At 36.6% G+C, this 20,000-nt stretch overlaps 1 protein-coding gene across 9 annotated transcripts in view; it reads right to left on the reverse strand.

Moving 5' to 3' along the window:
* LOC143036819 (prohormone-4) overlaps nucleotides 1-20,000 on the reverse strand; it is a 332,335-nt gene that overhangs the window by 30,639 nt on the left and 281,696 nt on the right. For all 9 annotated transcript variants that reach the window (XM_076204617.1, XM_076204635.1, XM_076204627.1 and 6 more), the window contains one exon: nucleotides 526-657. In XM_076204617.1, the coding sequence (XP_076060732.1) occupies nucleotides 526-657 (132 nt within the window). The remainder of the gene's footprint in view (nucleotides 1-525; nucleotides 658-20,000) is intronic.

A 20,000-nucleotide genomic window follows, 5' to 3' on the forward strand; every position in this document is an offset into this window, starting at 1 on the left:
TCACTATCGTTTTCAATATATTTCCTTTCTGAAACCTTAATTTTTTCCTTTGCCACCTTTGTGACCTCGAGGATAGAAGCGCTGGTTATCGACGATGAAACCATAATACAATTTGAACGATTTTTTTTTTTTTTAAGATGCAACGTTTTCCTCGTTTATAGTTCATTATGTCCTTACTCATACCCTACTCTTCCCCTCACCCTCATCCGCCTCTTCCACCCTACACATCCAATTAATCCTGTATGGCTTGTGTTTTCATCAATGCTAAATCAAGTTCATATGGAATTGCCAGAATAAGGTATACAGCCGGCGCAAAAGACCACAGAGAGCTCGACTCAACTGAATTACATTGTCCGATACTCCCTTGGGTATAAAGTAATCAACGAAGACCTTATTCAGAGCTTCGAAGTCACTCACCGTTACTTCCACTCTAGTTAACCCAAAGACGATTCTCTACAACCGAGGAGAGGACCCGGGGATCCGGAGAGCTACGCCTGAGGGAGTTAATCTCCATAAAGGACGTACCTGCGGTGCAAAGCTGAGGGTTCTCGTCGTATCCGTCTTCGCAGTCAGGAGCCCCGTCACAGAGGTACTGGATGGAGATGCACTTGTTGCTGTTCGGGCATCGGAAGGGCTCGTATGGTTTGCACAGTGTTGCTGCAAGAAATTTTGAGTTCGTCAGAAGGAGAGCAAAATATTTGAAAAGAAAATGTTCGTTAGAAATATCAGTAAACTTGATCAATTTACTGTATATGTTCATCGTTTCCTATAGCTACAAGAATATTAATCTATAATCTTGGGTTTCGTTTTGTTAATGAACAGTCACATAGGGCTCGTATGGTTTGAAGAGTGTTTCTGCAAGAAATTTTGAGTTCGTCAGAAGGAGAGCAAAAGAGTTTAAAAGAAGATGTTTGTTAGAAATATCAGTAAACTTAATCAATTTACTGTGTATATTCATCGTTTCGTATAGCTACAAGAATAGTTATCTATAATATTGGGTTCTGTTTTGTTAATGAACAGTCACATAGGGCTCGTATGGTTTGAAGAGTGTTTCTGCAAGAAATTTTGAGTTCGTCAGAAGGAGAGCAAAAGTTTAAAAGAAGATGTTTGTCAGAAATATCAGTAAACTTGATCAATTTACATGTTCATAGTTTCGCATAGGCAGAATAATAGTAATCTATAATCTTGGGTTTTGTTTTCTTAATGAACATTCACATGTTCACATAGGGCTTGCATGGTTTGCACAGTATTTCTGCAAGAAATTTTGAGTTCGTAAGAAGCAGTAAGTTATTCTGAAACTAAATGTTTGTTTTATCAGTAAAGTTATTGGATTTATATGTTGGAAGTTTATAGATCATATAGATAGAAGAAAAGTAATCTGTAATCTTTGATATTGCATTGGTTATAGCCAATCAAATAATGACTCCTACACATTTGCACTCACACACAAAAAACCTAAACATACGCACGTACACACGCATACACACACACGCACACACGCACGCACACACACATACACACACACATACATACACACACATACACACACACACATGCACACACACACAAACACAATTTGAATTTGTGATCTACATTTAGTTTGAAGGCGCTGGGACAAAGGAAGATTGATCTGCATCTCGGAATATTCCACGAGGAAAACACTGGTGGTCGCTAGTAGTCCTATCAAAATACACATGGTGGCTGTTGCCAAATCAAGACCTATTTACAATTTATTCTCCATTATCTAATGTCTACTCTACTTCTACAATGTGCCTTGCATAAACTGAGTATGGATAATCAATATTTATGCATAGGTGATTTATTTACAATGGGAACACATATTGAAAATATATTGGTCGTATAATGAATTACAGTTGGCAATTTCAGACGCAGGAGTCTAGACGCTCAGCCCAATTGACCGTGGTGATCCAGACGCGCTCGGCCCAAACGACCGCTGTGAGGTCAGACACAATAGGTGCTCCGTGGGAGTTTTCTGGAGACGTCGGACCTTATATCCTGTAGCTAATGCGTGCGTGCGCGCGTGTGCACGCTGAACATATAAAGCATTGAATATTTCCTTCAATCATTTGCAACAGATTTTCGGCTTAGCTACCACTCACTGACCATAGTGATGTTAATGCTCAAGGAAGATAAGAGGTAATACAAGAATTTGAACATGAAGATGAATACACAGTGTTGGACGGAACAATTATGGTATCGGGAAATACTAATTATTAAAATAAGATTTATTTAACTTTATAAATACGTGGAAGTATATCTTATTTCCTTTTATCCAGGCAATATGTACTCTTATGATGCTGTGGACTATGACGGGGGAGGGAGATAGGAGAAAGCAGCGAAGAGAATTGGTGATGGTTCTCTATTGTAGGGGTAGTATGAACTGATGAAGAAACAGTCTTTATGTCGAGGCCACGGGGAACTCTTTTGATATGATTTTTGTGCAATACAGTCTCTGTAAGATCGTGCAACCTGAGTGTTTTGACTTTGTTATTTGACTCACGCCTAGTGATACGATAGGGTCCAGAGAATTTAGGAGAGAGCTTCGAGGTAGGGATGTCGTTGAGGGTGTAAACAATATCTCCAGGTTCAACGGTACACGCTCTGGTTGATCTGTTATGCAGACGGATCGTTTCGTCCTTAGTCAGATGAAGATTATTATGGATTCTTTTGAAAATATTATTGAAATTTGTTACTTTGACCTTACCATAATCATTAGAATTGTAAATGGGAGGTAATTCTGATACAAGAAGGTCATATGAGAGCCTTTTGTCCGAGCAAAAGAGGACAAAATTAAGTGATTCCGATATTGACCTGTTAGTAGAGCTGTTAATGCAAGTTTGAATCAACGGGACATGTTCATCCCAAGAAGAGTGAAGATCAGAAGCAAGGTGTCGAAGAACATTGAGAATCTTTCTATTCTGGCGTTCAAATAATCCATTTGAACTAGGGTGATAAGCATTTTGTGATTTGAAAGTAATCACTAATATTCGAAAGAATCTCACTGTTGAACTCAGTCCCGTTGTCAGAAATCAGAGTTTTGGTTGTAGTGAAGGGGCATATGAGTTTGTCATTAAGGGTCTTTGCCACGAAACATGACCGCTGTGAGGTCAGACACAATAGGTGGTCCCGCAGTTCTCTGTAGCTAATGCGTGTGTGCGTGCGTGTGCATGCTGGACATCTAAAGGACTGAATATTTCCTTCAATCATCTTGCAACACACACGTACATTTTATTTTCCTAAGTATATTATGTAGATCTTTCTTTCCTAGCTCCTAGCTGCTATATTAATATTTCATTGTTTCAGGTTTCATTTCATTTTTACATACTCGTAGATGAAACATGATAAGATTTATGCAAGGAAAGCTGGTTAAATAAAAATTCCTAATTCATTTGAATAATGGACACTGGTTTCTTTGACATTGTGTAAGAAAAAATAATATAAGAATATAGAAGCGCTCAAATGATATTGCTGCATCAAAGAATTGGACATCTTGGCCACAACCAGGGGATACTGTGACCAACAGCGGCCTTTTCGACGCAATACTCGACTATAACACAAATCGCCTTGCTTTTGCCAGAACAAAATACTTAAGGGGTGCTACCAGAATGGTGCTATGTGGTAAAAATCACGGTGTTATTTGATGAAGGTCACGCGTACGTACTGAAGGTCACTGTGATATGTAATGAAGGACACGGTACTATGTGGTGAAGGTCATAACGGTTATTAGTGAAAATCGTGGTGTTATATACTAAAGGTTACAGTGCTATGTGTTAAAAGTCACAATGTTAGGTAATGAAGGTAACAGTGAAGGTCACAATGGTAATTAGTAAAGGTCATGGCTATCAAAGGTCACGGTGATATATAACGAATGTCACGATGGTAAGTAATAAAGGTTACAGTGATACATAGAAAAGGTCACGGTGATATATAGTAAAGGGCAGAGTGCTATGTGGTAAAGGTCACGGAGAAAGCAGCAGGTTTAATGCCATGTGTCAAAGGTTCACGGTGCCATATAAATATATTACATAAGGTCAAAAGGTGAGGGAGGAGGAAGTACAGTCTTCAAGCAAGACATAAAGATAAAATTCACAGCCATGATTAGTAACGATTACAGAAGATGTGGAGACAACAGAAGGGACTACTTTTACCACTTATCAAAGGTTCACGGTGCCATATATATATATATTACATAAGGTCAAAAGGTGAGGGAGGAGGAAGTACAGTCTTCAAGCAAGACATAAAGATAAAATTCACAGCCATGATTAGTAACGATTACAGAAGATGTGGAGACAACAGAAGGGACTACTTTTTCCACTTATCATATATGGAGAAGAAGCATTAACGCTGAAGACTTTTTCCGCTGTTTGATGGAATTACTTGTTAGCAGCGATAAAATGCAAAAAGGACAAACAACTCAGACGCGTTAATTACATTAGTCCTCCAACGCTGGAAACTTTGTCTTATCTAAATAAATTATTTTGAAAAAAATGGGATATGCATAAAGGGGAGAGTAAGGTTGGCGTTGGGGTTTCTGTTTTATTCTTTAACTATAATTCACTTTAAAGTTGGACGTTTCATAGTTTCAACTTTAAGCAGATTCAGTCTTTAAATTCTATAATATGTGTACTGTTTATATACTATCACCTTTATGTATACATTTAACCTTCTTCATGCCACTGTCTTCCTGTGATTTCATTCTTGTCGACACCAAAGGATTTTATTTCGCATAAGTGTCGACAGTCAAAAATTTAGAACCTATAATTTCTACTTCAGTTTTAGTTGTCGAAGTCATTCCGCCTAATATGGAGGTGAGGTGGCAAAATAAAAAGTTAAGGCTAAAATATGGAGTTTTATTCAGAACCAGACGTTTCGACCTCTTGGGTCTTCCTCAGTGGACTGAAAATAGAAGAAGAATCAAAATCCGTCAACAGCTTTCATTGTGATCTGACGACCCTGCGTGACCTCACCCCGGTCTCATTTTCTCACACTCACCAACCGCCAACTATGCGGACGTTTGAGTCCAGGACATAAACCCACCACGAGAATTAGTTGTGTTTTCGGTAGCAATGTATGCTTTGGAGACGGCATACATTATTACTGAAAACACTACTAATTCTTGTGGGTCGGTGTATGTTGTAACACACACACACACACACACACACACACATATATATATATATATATATATATATATATATATATATATTATACACATAATGGCGCGGGTGGTAGAGTTCCCGGCTGCCACTACGGAGGTCCGGGCTCGAATCCCGCCCAGGGCTGAAATAATTTCAGTATTGCTGCTCTGCAAGTCGTTACTCCAATTTTCGTGGTCGTACGTGTAAGGTCACAGCATTACCCATAGATCGGTCATATATGGGAAATAGCTGTCGATCACAAGTCCAACACGTGATCGAAGACCATGGTGAATCACACACACACATATGTGTATGTATGTATATATATTATATATATATATATATATATATATATACATATAGACATATATATATATATATATATATATATGTATGTATATATATATATATATACACACCTACAGTACCCCGCACTCCCTACTTGCACGAGGCATCCAATCACAGGAGACCCCTTCCCGCAGAGAACCCAATGAGTTCTAGCTCGAAGTATCAATAAGACCTCCAAAGACCCTGCACATCAGATTGCCCTGAAGATGGAACCAGGAAGTTCCGAAACGTGGGCAATAACCAAGAATTATTAAGATACGTCAACTCTGAAGATAAAAGATTGTGCGTTGTATTGAAGCTACACGCAATAAAATAATCAACAATGAATCTTCCTTAGCCTTCAACCTCGTATGTCTACAAGACATATGTATATATGTATATATATATGTATACATATATATATATATATAATATACATCAACTACAATTCACTTTAATTCTAAGCCATCCAAGTCTTGGACATTAAACATGAAGAAAATGAAGATATATACTTACAACGTAAGAACCCTCTCAGAAGACCACAGGCTGGATAGTTTACTGGAAGAACTAAACAGCATCAAGTTGGACATTGTAGGACTAAGCGAAGTCCGAAGAGCGGAAGAAAAACTGATACATTTACAAGATAGTCACAACCTATTCTACTGTAGAGGTAAGGAAAAAAAGACCTAGTGGAGTAGGATTCTTGCTAAACCGAGAGGTTGATGGTAACGTAGTCAAGTACAATAGTTTGTCAGACAAGATAGCTTAGATTGTTATTAGAATGAGTAAAAGGTACACTCTAAAATTTGTTTGGACGAAATTGAGTACTTTAAAAATGATTTACGTCAGGCAATAGATCAAGAAAAAAGTAAGTACACGTTGGTAATAGGCGACTTTAATGCTAAAGTGGGGAAGAAGATGGGAGATGAGTCGTGCATTTGGAAGTTTGGAGTAGGTGAAAGAAATGACAGAGGCGAGATGTTAGTCACTTTTGCAGAGAACTACAACATGAGGATAATGAACACTTTCTTCTAAAAGCGTGTAGGTCGTAAATGGACATGAAGAAGTCCAAATGGAGCAACAAAGAACGAAGTAGACTTCATACTAGGAGATGAGAGCAAGAGCGTTAGCAATGGTACGGTCATAAATAAAGTCAACATAGGTAGTGACCATAGAAAGGTAGGTTCCACAGCTAAATTCAGTTTCAGAGCCGAGAGAAATAAATCAGTTTTAAAAATAAAATAATTCTTGTGAAGGTTAAGAATAATGACAAGAAATTTCAGTTAGAAACTAAAAATAGATTCGAAGTTCTAAAAACTAACGAGTTCACCGTCGAAGATATGAACTTCAATTTAATGAATATCATTAGAGAATCAGTAGAGAAAGTAGGAAGTAAACAAAGTATAAGAGAAATCAAATTCTCCAAAGATACAAATGAAACATACAGGTGAGACGAAATAGATAGTACTAAACAAGCTGAATATTCATATTGATCTGTTCTGCTAACTGTGATTACTATTGGTTAATGCTGAGATTGGATTCCACATCAGCTCATTCCCTTCTACCGGATATTTGATGCATTTGTTCTAGTTTGTCGCCAGGCGATTCTATTCACCCGAGAGGAAATATCCTTAGACGAAGGAAAAAGTCTCGGAGATGTAAACTGAATTTCCAAGAATTCACTGCGATCAACCAACCACAGTGGACTCTGACCACCACCTTCATCGCCATCTTGAATCTCTTGGGGTCCCTGACCGTGTAAACACAACTGTTGTTCCCTCGTCAGATCCCTCATGAGGGGCCGGGGGCCGCCAGGGGCCGCCAGGGGCGGTTGTGGCCGCCACTAAGACCCTCAGTACGCAGAAGACCCTGGCCACAGACAGAGTCCATCGTGGAATCGAGACAAGGGACAAGAGTCATGACTCGCCGTCTGACCCATTAGTTATTTAGCTCGGGTCTTCTTTTCTTTCTGATCAGGTGTCTTGTGTGCCTCCTGATCTCTTTCTTCTACCTGCTGTCCTTCCTTCCCCACCTGCTAGCCTCTTCTCCCCCACCTACTGTCCTCCTCCCCTCCCCCGACTGTTGTTCCTCCCACCTCCTCCCTAGTCTGTTGGACTCTTCTTCCCTCCTGCTCTCCTCTCCCCATCCTGTCCTCTCCCCCAATACTTGCTTGCCCCCTTCCACCCCCGTCTACTGCCTTCTCCCCTTTCGTCCCCACCTCCGGGTACCTGCTATCCTCTCCCAATTGCGTATTGTCCTTTTCGCCGTCTGTTGTCCTTCTCCCGCCTCCCCGCATGCTGTCCTCTCTAACCCTAACCCCGCCTATTTGCTCTCCTTCTTCAACACCCTCCCCCTTCGTGCTGCTCTCTCCAGCCTGATGCCTTCCCGTGCCTGATACACCTTCCAGTCCCTGATGTCCCCTCTGCCTACTCCCTCCTTAACCCAAGCCTTAAACATCGAACTCGACTTCGAGAAAGCAAGGGCTGGTTCAAGCACTACTTTAGGTAGATTAAGATGACGGCACCTTCTCCATATAGACCCAGACTGTGACCTGAGCTACATCCTGAGCTCCTGAAGACAAAGGAGACGGGGGACGAACTGTCACAACAACCGAAGTCCTTGTGAACCGCCCCAAAAGTCCATAGGAACTGCATCGGCTGATGGAGTGCCATCCCTACGCCCTCACCCTCCTCCTCACCCAACCCCTCCCCCACCCCCCACTTGGTCACGTGACCATTTGGTCGACCTCCAGGACGGGCACGTATTCCTAAGCCAGTGAGATCTCACTGTTCCCTCCCCATGAGCAACAACAATGAGAACAACAATTACAACAGTATCGATCAGTATCAGTATTAGTTGTCTGTCAATTTATCATTATTTACTATTTACCTGTTTGTTTATTATTTAACTATACCTGTGCATTTATTTATTTTATTTATTATTATCTATAGTATCATAGTTTTTATTTTTTTTATGTAGAACATCGACAACAATATCGATCTGTATCAGTATTAGTTATTTGCCAATTTATTATTATCTACTATTTACCTGTTTGTTTATTATTTAAATACGAGTATGCCTATGCATTTATTTATTTTATTTATTATTATTCATATTATTATAACTTTTATTCATTTATCTATTTATTTATTTTTATCATTATTATGATTTTTTCGCATCCGACCTAGTAATGGACCAAAAAGTGTTGGCATGCTCTGCCTTTGTAATCCTTTGTATGGCGATATGTTCTAAGTCCCAGTCAACCTAACTTAACTCAGACCAACCTAAATCAATCCAATCCAACCCGACATAACCCGGCCCAACCCAGACCAGCACATCCTAACCCAACCTAACTTAATACAACCCAACTTAACTTATCCCAACCTAATGTAACTCAACCTAACCTAATCTAGCCTTTCTTAACACAACCTCGTTCAACCTAGCATATCACAACCTAACCCCACCTAACCCAACCCAACTCAACCTATCCAATCCATCTCATCTTAGCGTAACCCAACCCAAACCAGCCTAACTCAATCTAACTTAACTCAACTCACCTTAACATAACCATATCCAACTTAATCCAAGCCAAACCAGCCTAAGCCAACCTAACCCAACCAACCTAACCCAACTCAACCCAACCTTACTCACCCTAACTTGACCTAACCCAACCCAAGCCAACCTAACTCAACCCAAATTAACCCAACCTAATCTAACCTAACCCAAATTGACGAAATTATTTCTACCAACTTCTAGGTCATATCTACATCATGGAACAACCTCGACACTATCCAGATCTCATTTTACTTTGAACCTGAAACACACATTCACAATTATTATATATGCATCTAGAATACAGATATTTAGAATTGCTAAAGAGTAGGATTTTTCTAGATGAACAATATCAAAGACCGAAGATAGACACTCTTACAGTGCAACACAAAGACCATTGATGATAATAAAGACAAAGATAAAGATAAAAGGTAACGAAACTGTAACATCTATGATAACCAAACTAATAAAAAAAAAAAAAAAATCTTCAGCTATGTCCTAGATGTAGTGATTGTGAGTTGTTTAAGTCTTTGAGACCTCTAGAATTATATTTCATATTCAATGTACATATCCATGGTTTTTAACCCATATAAGAGAAATGACTGAATCAAAGCACACACACACACACACACACACACACACACACACACACACACACACACACACACCTCGTGGAGCAGTGGTTACAGTTCCCGGCTGCCACTACGGAGTTCCGGGTTCGAATCCCGCCCAGGGCTGAAATAATTTCAGTATCGCTGCGCTGCGAGTTGTTACCCTAACTCTCGTGGGCGGGGAGATGTGTGTGTGTGTGTGTGTGTGTGTGTGTGTGTGTGTGTGTGTGTGTGTGTGTGTGTGTGTGTGTGTGTGTGTGTGTGTGTGTGTGTGTGTGTGTGTGTGTGTGTGTGTGTGTGTGTGTGTGTGTGTGTGTGTGTGTGTGTGTGCGTGTGCGTGTAAGGTCACAGCATTACCCTTAGATCGGTCATGTATGAACCCTGAGCTCTCTTCCGGGAGGGAGATAGCTGTCGATCACGAGTCCAACACGTGACCCAAGACCATGGTGAATCATACGCTGGTGGCATAATCAAAAGCGTCCTGGGCATACATTCGTTTAGTTGTGGGTACGAATCCCGCACTCCTTTCTGATTACCAGCAATGACTTAACTGCCCCTATAGTCAAAGAGCATAGGCCAACGGTGATTGCTTCGGCCGCAACAACGCTCCTCTTGGCATGTGCAGTGCAATGTAGTTCAGATCGAAGCTTTAAGATTCGTTTAGATAAACACATAAGCAAGATGCTGTAATGACTGCCATTTATTTTATGTTATTTGTTTATTTATTTGTTATTATTTGTTTGATTATTATTATTATTATTATTATTATTATTATTATTATTATTATTATTATTATTATTATTATTATTATTATTATTATTATTATTGTTATTTACTATTTACCTGTTTGTTTATTGTCTAACTATACCTATGTATTTATTTTTTACTTATTATTATTTATATTATTATATTTTTTCTTTTATTTATTTATCATTATATTAATTTTTTCTGCATCCGACCTAGTTATGGACCAAAAGGTCTCCTGTCTGCATGCTCCGCCTTTGTAATCCTTATCGCCACCTCCTATCTCAAGATTTAGATAAGGAAAGATTTCTCTTCCTTGCCACGCCTTTTGGGCCAAAGGCAAAAAATGTACACAAAGGCACTGCTCTTCCGTGGTAGGGGCCCAGCAGCAGAGATTTACAAAGGATTACAAAGGCGGAGCATGCCGACAGGAGACCTTTTGGTCCATAACTAGGTCGGATGAAAAAAAAAATGAAAAAAATATTTAATTGAATTTATAATTATATAAATGATAATATATAAAATAAGTAAATAGATAAATAGGTAAAGTTAAATAATAAACAGGTAAATAGTAAATACTAATAAATTGACAGATAAATAATGATAAATGATAACCAAGCAAATAATAATAAACTGACAAATAATAACAAACAAATAAATAAATAATATAAAGTAAATGGCAGTCATTACAGCATCTTGTTTAAGTGTTTATCTAAGCGAATCTTAAAGCTTCGAACTGAACTACATTGCTTTGCCTCTACAGGAACTTTATTCCATTTGTATACACTCACTACCTCATTTATCAACGGGCCTCATTTCCACCCAAACTGTTAAATCATCATTATCATATAAACAATGAACTTTATTCTGTAATGTCTAAAATGTCTTTACTTGACTTGTTTTCCTAGCGTCTTTTTTCTCTGAAAATCGATGTCAGTGTTGAGAATTTTTTTTCATTTTCATTTTCTCTCCTTCGTGGCTATGTCCACTTCATTTTCTCAAAATTTAAGTCTCGTGAACCCAACATTTTCTCTCCCTTTCCATCCTTCTTTCGTCCTCACATATTTTTCCTCCTCTTCCTTTCCTCTCTTCTCTCTTTTCCTCTCCTCTTCGCTTCTCTTCTCTTTTATTCTCCTCTCTTCTCTTTTATTCTCTTCTCTTCTCTTTTATCCTCTTTTCTTCTCTTTTATTCTCTTCTCTTCTTTTTTATTCTCTTCTCTTGTATTCTCTTCTCTTTTATTCTCTTCTCTTCTCTTTTATTCGCTTCTCTTCTCTTTTATTCTCTTCTCTTCTCTTTTATTCTCTTTTCTTCTCTTTTATTCTCTTCTCTTCTCTTTTATTATCTTCTCTTCTCTTTTATTCTCTTCTCTTCTCTTTTATTCTCTTCTCTTCTCTTTTATTCTCTTCTCTTCTCTTTTATTCTCTTTTCTTCTCTTTTATTCTCTTCTCTTTCATTCTCTTCTCTTCTCTTTTATTCTCTTCTCTTCTCTTTTGTTCTCTTCTCTTCTCTTTTATTCTCTTCTCTTCTCTTTTATTCTCTTCTCTTCTCTTTTATTCTCTTCTCTTCTCTTTTATTCTCTTCTCTTCTCTTTTATTCTCTTCTCTTTTCTTTTATTCTCTTCTCTTCTCTTTTCTTTTCTCTTTTATTCTCTTCTCTTCTCTTTTATTCTCTTCTCTTCTCTTCTAAATTTGATTTTTCTTCTCTTCTCGAATTTTTTCTATTTTCTCTTCTCTTCTTGATTCTATTTTTTATCTTCACTTCTCTTCCCTCTCTTCTCTTCTCTTCTCTTCTCGATTTTGTTGTTTTTATTTTCTCTTCTCTTCTCTTTTCTTCTCGATTTTCTTGTTTTTATTTTATTTTCTCTTTTCTTTTCTTCTCGATTTTGTTGTTTTCATTTTCTCTTCTTTTCTCTTCTTGACTTTGTTTTTATCTTTTATCCACCAGTCTTCTCTTCTCCTCTCTTTTCTTCACTTCTTTTCTCTGTATCTTTTTCAATTCTCTTCTCGTTTCCACTTGCCTCCTCTCTTTTTCTCTCTTATTTTCTCCTCCTCCTTCCCAAATAACCTCCTCTCCCTACTCTCCCTTCCCCTCCTCTTCTTCCTTCTTTTCTCCTCCTCTCTTTATGTACTCTCTTTACCTCCCTCTTTCACTCGCCTCGCCCACTCCCTTACACTCTTCTTTCCTCTTTTTCCCTTTCCTTTCCTATCCACTCTTTAATCATATTATGTGCTACTCTCCTTTCATCTTTCTTCTGCAGTTGTTCTTCTCTTCCTTACACTCTTTTACTCTCTTTTACTCTCCTTTTACCCCTTCTTCTCTCTTCTCTCTCCTTCTCCCCCTATTCTCAGCACCTCTCCTTTAGTCTACTCTCCTCTCATATCCTCTCTTTTTCTCCTCTTCTCCTTCCTTATCTCTTTCTCTCCTTTCCTTTCCTCTGCTCCACAATCCTATTCGTGTCCTGTCTCCATATACTCTTCCAGTCTCCCTGACGTCCGCGTCCTTTCTTCAACCTTAGCCTGAGCGGAGACGTTCCCTTTGACTAAGATTTTTTCGTCCATTCGTGTAAGTTGGCAGAATATCTTAGTTTACGACCTCCGTCACCCGCAACTTTATGACCCGTCGTCCTCTCCCAGGTCACAACAACAAGGGATGTTGAGATGCGGAGGCAACCAGCCAGGAAAAAAAAAAAAATGTTGAAAGGGGAACTTATTTAACTTGTTCATCTTTTGTTCTTTTGTTTGCCTTACAAATTTTCGTTTATGTATTTCTTTATTTTTTTTTTTTTATTCAGACAAAAAAAAAATTCTTTTGGTTATCTTACAATTTTTCGTAAATATTTTTGTTTATTTATTCATCTGTTTATACAGACAAAAAAATGTTGGAAGGGGAAATTATTTAACTTGTTTATAATCTGTTCTTTTATTTATCTTGCAATTTTCGTATATATGATTACTTATTTATTAATTTATTTATTCAGACAAAAAATGTTGGAAGGGGAACTTATTTAACTTGTTCATCTTTTGTTCGCCTTACAATTTTTTTTATATATATATATTTTTTTTTTATTTTTTTTTTATTTTTTTATTCAGACAAAAAAAAATAGAACTTGTTTATCTTATGTTCTTTTGTTTATCTTACAATTTTTCGTTAATATATTTGCTTATTTATTCATTTATTTATTCACACAAAAAAATGTTGGAGGGGGAAATTATTTAACTTGTTTATATTCTGTTCTTTTATTTATCTTACAATTTTTCGTTTATATATTTACTTATTTGTAAAATTATTTATTCAGACAAAAAAATGTTGGAAGGGGAACTTATCTAACTTATTTATATTTTTTCTTTTGTTTATCTTACAATTTTTTTTATATATTTGCTTATTTATTCATTTATTTATTCAGAAAAAAATTTGAAAGGGAACTTATTTAATTTATTTATCTTTTCTTTTTGTTTATCTTACAATTTTTCGTTTATTTAGTTGTTTATTTACTCATTTATTTATTCATTTATTCATTCTATTTATTCATTTGTGTATTTATTTATTCATTTATTGATATACTTTCATTTATATATTTACCTTTTTATCTAATGAGAGGTGGGGACAAGACACAAGGAAAAAACTAAGAGAAACAATAAGAGGGAACTCGTCTTAAGTAATCAATTAATTACTCGATCAACTGATTAACTTAAAGTTGGATGAGCTAAGTTAATATGTAAAGTTAATTAAATATTATAGTATGATGTATAGCAAGGTTAGAAATTAAAAAATGTATATAGTATAGGCGCAACAAACAGTAAGAGGGAAGTCGTCTTCAGTAATTAATTAATAATTCGATTAACTGATTAACTTAAAGTTGGATGAGTTAAGAGTTAATATGTAAAGTTAAATATTATAGCATGATGTATATCATGGTTAGAAATTAAAAATGCATATAGCATAGGCGCAACAAACAATGAGAGGGAAGTTGTCTTAAGTAATTAATTAATAATTCGATTATTTGATTAACTTAAAGTTGGATGAGCTAAGTTAATATGTAAAGATATATATTATAGCATGATGTATATCAAGGTTAGAAATTAAAAAATGCATACAGCATAGGCGCAACAAACAATAAGAGGGAACTAGTCTACAATAACTAATTAATTATTCGATTAATTAATTAACTTAAAGTTGGATGAGTTAAGTTGATATGTAAAGTACAGTGTTATAGCATGATATATATCAAGGTTAGAAATTGATAAATGCATATAGCATATTTTCAGGGAATTATATATAATAAGGAAATTAAACAATGCATAAAGTGAAAAATAGATTAAAGACTTTAGGTGACAGAAAAAGATTTAAAAAACATTATAAAGAAGAGAGATTACAGTCAAAGGCTCAGAATAAAACAATCCAAAAAATAAATCATGAATAAAAGAAAAACGTACAAATTATCTAAAGATGAAATGAATTAATATAAACGAACACAAAAGATGAAATCTTATGAAGAAAGAAATGAAATTAATATCAGAGATATTCTTTCACGAAAAGAAGTGAAATTATATCCAAGGAAAGTGAAAAATATATGTGACCAAGAAAGTTAATGACCATGAAGAAATTATTCGTCTCAAATGGAAAGAAGAAAGCCAAGAAGACACGAGTACACACACATGAACACACGTATGCTAGCACACACACACATACACACATACACACACACACACACACATTATATATATATATATGTATATATATATATATATACATATATATACGTATACATATATATATACATATATGTGTGTGTGTGTATGTGTGTGTGTGTGTGTGTGTGTGTGTGTGTGTGTGTGTGTGTGTGTGTGTGTGTGTGTGTGTGTGTGTGTGTGTGTGTGTGTGTGTGTGTGTGTGTGTGTGTGTGTGCATCCATATAAGGAACATTCTATTAAGCAATGTCTTATGCTAACTTTTCGACAGTTCTGTAGGTGTCAACGGTTTTTAAGAATTCATTAGTTCTCCTTTTTATTTCCTATGTTGGTTTTCTTGTAAACCATTAGACCTTAGTATCATATTATATTCAGAACTCAATTTTGTTGAGGTAGGGATCAGTGGGTAGCATGACATAATTGTGAGTCTTTTCATCATGGCTGATCGTTATCTAACAATCCTCAAGAGTCGTGTCAGCTGCTTCTGAATATTTCTTTGAAATAATTTGGCTGTTACAGTCGCCTGTTTGCCGTGTCCTCCTCAGAAGCTCGAGATGATATCTTTCCTTCGTAGTCGCTTTTCCCATCTTTGGATAGTCGATGGTGTTCCCCAAGAGAAGCTCTGTTTTTTATGTGTCTGCCTCAATGACACGGTCGATGGAAACCATGACACTTGAAGACCTGGATTGAAAATTTCCTCTTGGTGTTGCAAGACGGTCTTGATTGTATCAAGTCACAGAGTCAGAGAATTTCAAACTCCCATTGTACATACATACATATACCAAAAGGTGTTTTTTTTCCTTATAAGGGGGGTAGCCGAAACACAAAGGCATAAAAACCACTCCCACCCATTCCAACCCTATAACACACCACTCCCTCCGCCTTCTTCCCTCTCTTTGTGAAAATGGGCTTTTTTTTTGGGGGGGGGGGGAAGGGGAAGGGGGAGGGGGAAGGGGGGGAGGGGAGCTGTTACTAACGACAAATCGATGGTGATTCACATCTACCTCAAGATGTTAGTTGATATCAGCTCACACTCGATCCATTTTATATTATTTGTTTTTGTTTTGTTATTTGTCTGTTCGATTTTCATTTATTATTAGTTATATGTCAATTCATTATTATTTACTATTTACCTGTTTGTTTATTATTTAACTATACCTATGCACTTATTTGTGTATTTTATTTGTTACTTACATTATTATAGTTTTTATTTATTATTTTATCATTGTTATGATTTTTTTCGCATCCGACCTAGATATGGACCAAAAGGTCTCCTGTCGGCATGCTCCGCCTTTGTAATCCTTTGTAATCCTTTCTTACCAGTATCTAATATTTGTAATGTCAGCTAATTATCTTTTTCTGATTTGGTCTCCACCTGGTATTGTATGATATATCTTCTGCGTTCCTATTAAATGGAACATTATGCACTACCTCATTGTGTAGTTTAACTTTTGTATATTCAAACAGCAAAGTTCCCTGGAGGCATATTCTGATAAACACAATTTGCTTCTGTGTTTATGATCTTCTTGCTGGTATTTTCGACTTTAGTAACTGAAGAATTCTACAAAGAGTTTAGTACTAAGACGGAGCTTCCAAAAGGCATAATAAAACACGAAAAAGAGCGTTTATGGTTTATGCACATTTTGCAAATGATGCACATGTTGAAGTGGTAAATATGAGAGTACCGTCGTACAAAAGAAGGCTAGCAACTAGTCTTTGCCAATATATATATATATATATATATATATATATATATATATATATATATATATATATATATATATATACATATATATATATGCTAATAAGAACACGGGTACGTGTGTTCACTTATGCAAAGTAGACCACTTGGAAAAAGAAACTAACGAAGCAGAGCGCTTTCGTATATTACATCTTCAGTGCAACAAGTACATAGTGATAGGAATACATAGACAATATATACATGATACAAAGGAACAAGGACAGTTTGAATAAGCGTAGCGACCAATTACCCCCTGGAGAGCGGAAGGTCATTGTCAATTATCTTACGATGGTCGGGCGACATCAGGTCACAGTCGCCAAGGAGAGCGGAAGGTCATTGTCAATTATCTTACGATGGTCGGGCGACATCAGGTCACATTCGCCAAGGGTCACTGTTTCTACTACTTATATAGGGCGACATTAAGTCAATTCGTTGGATTACATTTTACCTGATATTATCTTACTAATTTCTTGACAAATGAAATTATCAAGTTTGTACAAGCCTTTATGTAGGTTGGTATTTTGATTACTATTGGTATGAATCAAACTGCACTCTATTAAATTTCTTGCTATTATGTTGTTGGTATAATAGATTGCCTGGGCATTACCCCAATCAACTGGATGATTATTTAATTCAATATGCTTGAATATACCACTAGAATGATTGCCATCCCTAACATTTTTCTTGTGTTGTTCAATTCTAATGTTTAAGAGTTTGGCAGTTTGACCTATGTAAAATTGATTACACATTTTGCAAGACCTTCCGCTCTCCAGGGGGTAATTGGTCGCTACGCTTATTCAAACTGTCCTTGTTCCTTTGTATGATGTATATATTGCCTATGTAATCCTATCACTATGTACTTGTTGCACTGAAGATGTAATATACGAAAGCGCTCTGCTTCGTTAGTTTCTTTTTCCAAGTGGTCTACTTTGCATATATATATATATATATATATATATATATATATATATATATATAAGTTGATACATAAGTTTTGCATTGCATTGCGCACAACTCATTTTGCGGAAATTTTGTTCCTTGAATTAGCTACTTAACGAAATTCTTTCTTCCTATTGTTAATTAAAGTTACACGTTGATAGTTGTCGGTCCTTGTTTTTCATATGATTTGCAATCAGTGTGACAGTGCTTCTAATTCAAATGTTGTATATTACCGTTATACGAGTATATTAATGGTGATTTCTGTCTGTTGATTTTATTTAAGTGGAAGAAATTCTTTATTGCCCAGAGGGTTTGTAAGAATGTGTGAATATTTGGAATATTGAATACAGCAAACGAGATTGTCTAAGTTTCCTGGAATACACGATTAGTGTACCATGAAGTTATACATACATCAAAACCTTAATCCCGAGTCTGCTCTTCATGGGAGACAACGAAATTATATTTCTTGTCCCTTCTCTCTAATTTTTCCGACAAGGAACCACGGTGAAATCACTCTTCTCCTTTGTACCACATACTACTCACAATAAAATCCAGTTTCTTCATTCAGAAGTTTCTTTTCTTTCGTTCCTTGTAGATATGCAATTCGTAGACATTTACGCGCAGCTTATATGACCACCTTGCACTTACCACCCCGCGGAATAGCACATTCACCTTCCTTCTTAGTTCTCAACGGTAATGCCATATGTCGATCATCGCTACCGGTTATACGTCTACCTAGTATTGTCTAATTACATTCAGAATGTGTATTTTCTTATTTTTATTTAAATTTTTCTCGGCTGAAGAAAATCTCATTACACTAACATTTATAACTTGCTTTCGACAATGAAAGTATTAACCCAGTATTGTTTAATTACATTCAGAATGTGTATTTTCTTATTTTTATTTAGATTTTCCTCGGCTGAAGAAAATCTCATTGCACTACCATTAATAACATTTACAACTTGCTTTCGGCAGTGAAAGTGTTAAAGAAGTAGTTATTAGCTCTAACATCCGTAGGTTTTCCTCAGCTGAATTAAATCATTTGGCGGCAATTAAAATTTAATTTGTGAGTCGTCCTCACCAGAGGAAAGACTAATGCTAAACTTTTTCATCCGTTAAATATCGTGAAGTATGGCCACCATCCGATATCTTTGTTTCTAATGTATTCTCACAAAGAAAATGTGTAGTGACACGGGAGAACGCTCCAAGCGCCTTTTATTTGATCTATTTATTTATTTATCTATTCTAACGCCAGAAATTACTCCCAAAGTTAACCAATATTAAAACTGATGTATCTACGTAGAAACCCTGCCCGTCTGTAAGCGAGGTGGGGTTGAAGAGGGGGGTTTCTATTCAAATATCTGAGATATAAGGGCGACTTCTGCCTTTTCAATGACTCTTGTATTGTTTTCTTGCGATGCTGCTCAAACGTCTATCAACATCGAAATGCCTATTTCATTCAATGGTACAATGCGTATCCAACTAATGACCCACATCACTGTATTACAAATTTGCAGACAAAACACATAACCGAATTATTCTAATTGCGCAGGTAATTGTAGTGAAAAGAAAAATACAGACCGAACGCTTTCGTCTATTAAGACACTTTCATGGTACGTGATGCAAACCTTGTCGTCATTGGTTCCGAATACCGTTCAAAAAAGCTAAATACTTTTGTAACAAAGGAAAACCAAATACACTGATCTTACCTATGTACTCTTCTGCAGTTTTCTATTAGTATATTCGGGAAAATATTTTTTGGCGATTTGCCATCAAGCATTGTTCATTAAAGGATCTTAGATCACATATATAGATGGAGGGCTTCAACCATTGGTAGTCTCAGTGACGTAAAAAAAAAATAGCATATCCTACTTGTTTATTCTAAGTCTTTGTTACCAGATATACCAGATGCACCAGAAAATGTCGAAAAACATTTCTCAACTGTGCATCACAAAAGCACTTTCATAGCTTTCCAACAACGACGGACAGCAGATGTGTGGTAGGTCAGCGTCGCATATACATGCTAGCACCTCATCAGTATGGTCGAACTAATTACACTGCTCTCAGACTTCATTCACAGACACGGTCATTTCAACATGACAAAGCTTCACATGCACTTCTTACCAATCATACAACTTTACCAGCCCGGATTAAGCCAACATGATGAAGTACAGTCTATCATCCTTCAGGGGATAGGCTGGTCTTGCAGGAGACCATTAAGGCTGAACCATACATCAC

The sequence above is a fragment of the Oratosquilla oratoria genome, chromosome 2 (assembly GCF_046742065.1).
Source record: "Oratosquilla oratoria isolate Oo_2021 chromosome 2, ASM4674206v1, whole genome shotgun sequence".
Taxonomy (NCBI): domain Eukaryota; kingdom Metazoa; phylum Arthropoda; class Malacostraca; order Stomatopoda; family Squillidae; genus Oratosquilla; species Oratosquilla oratoria.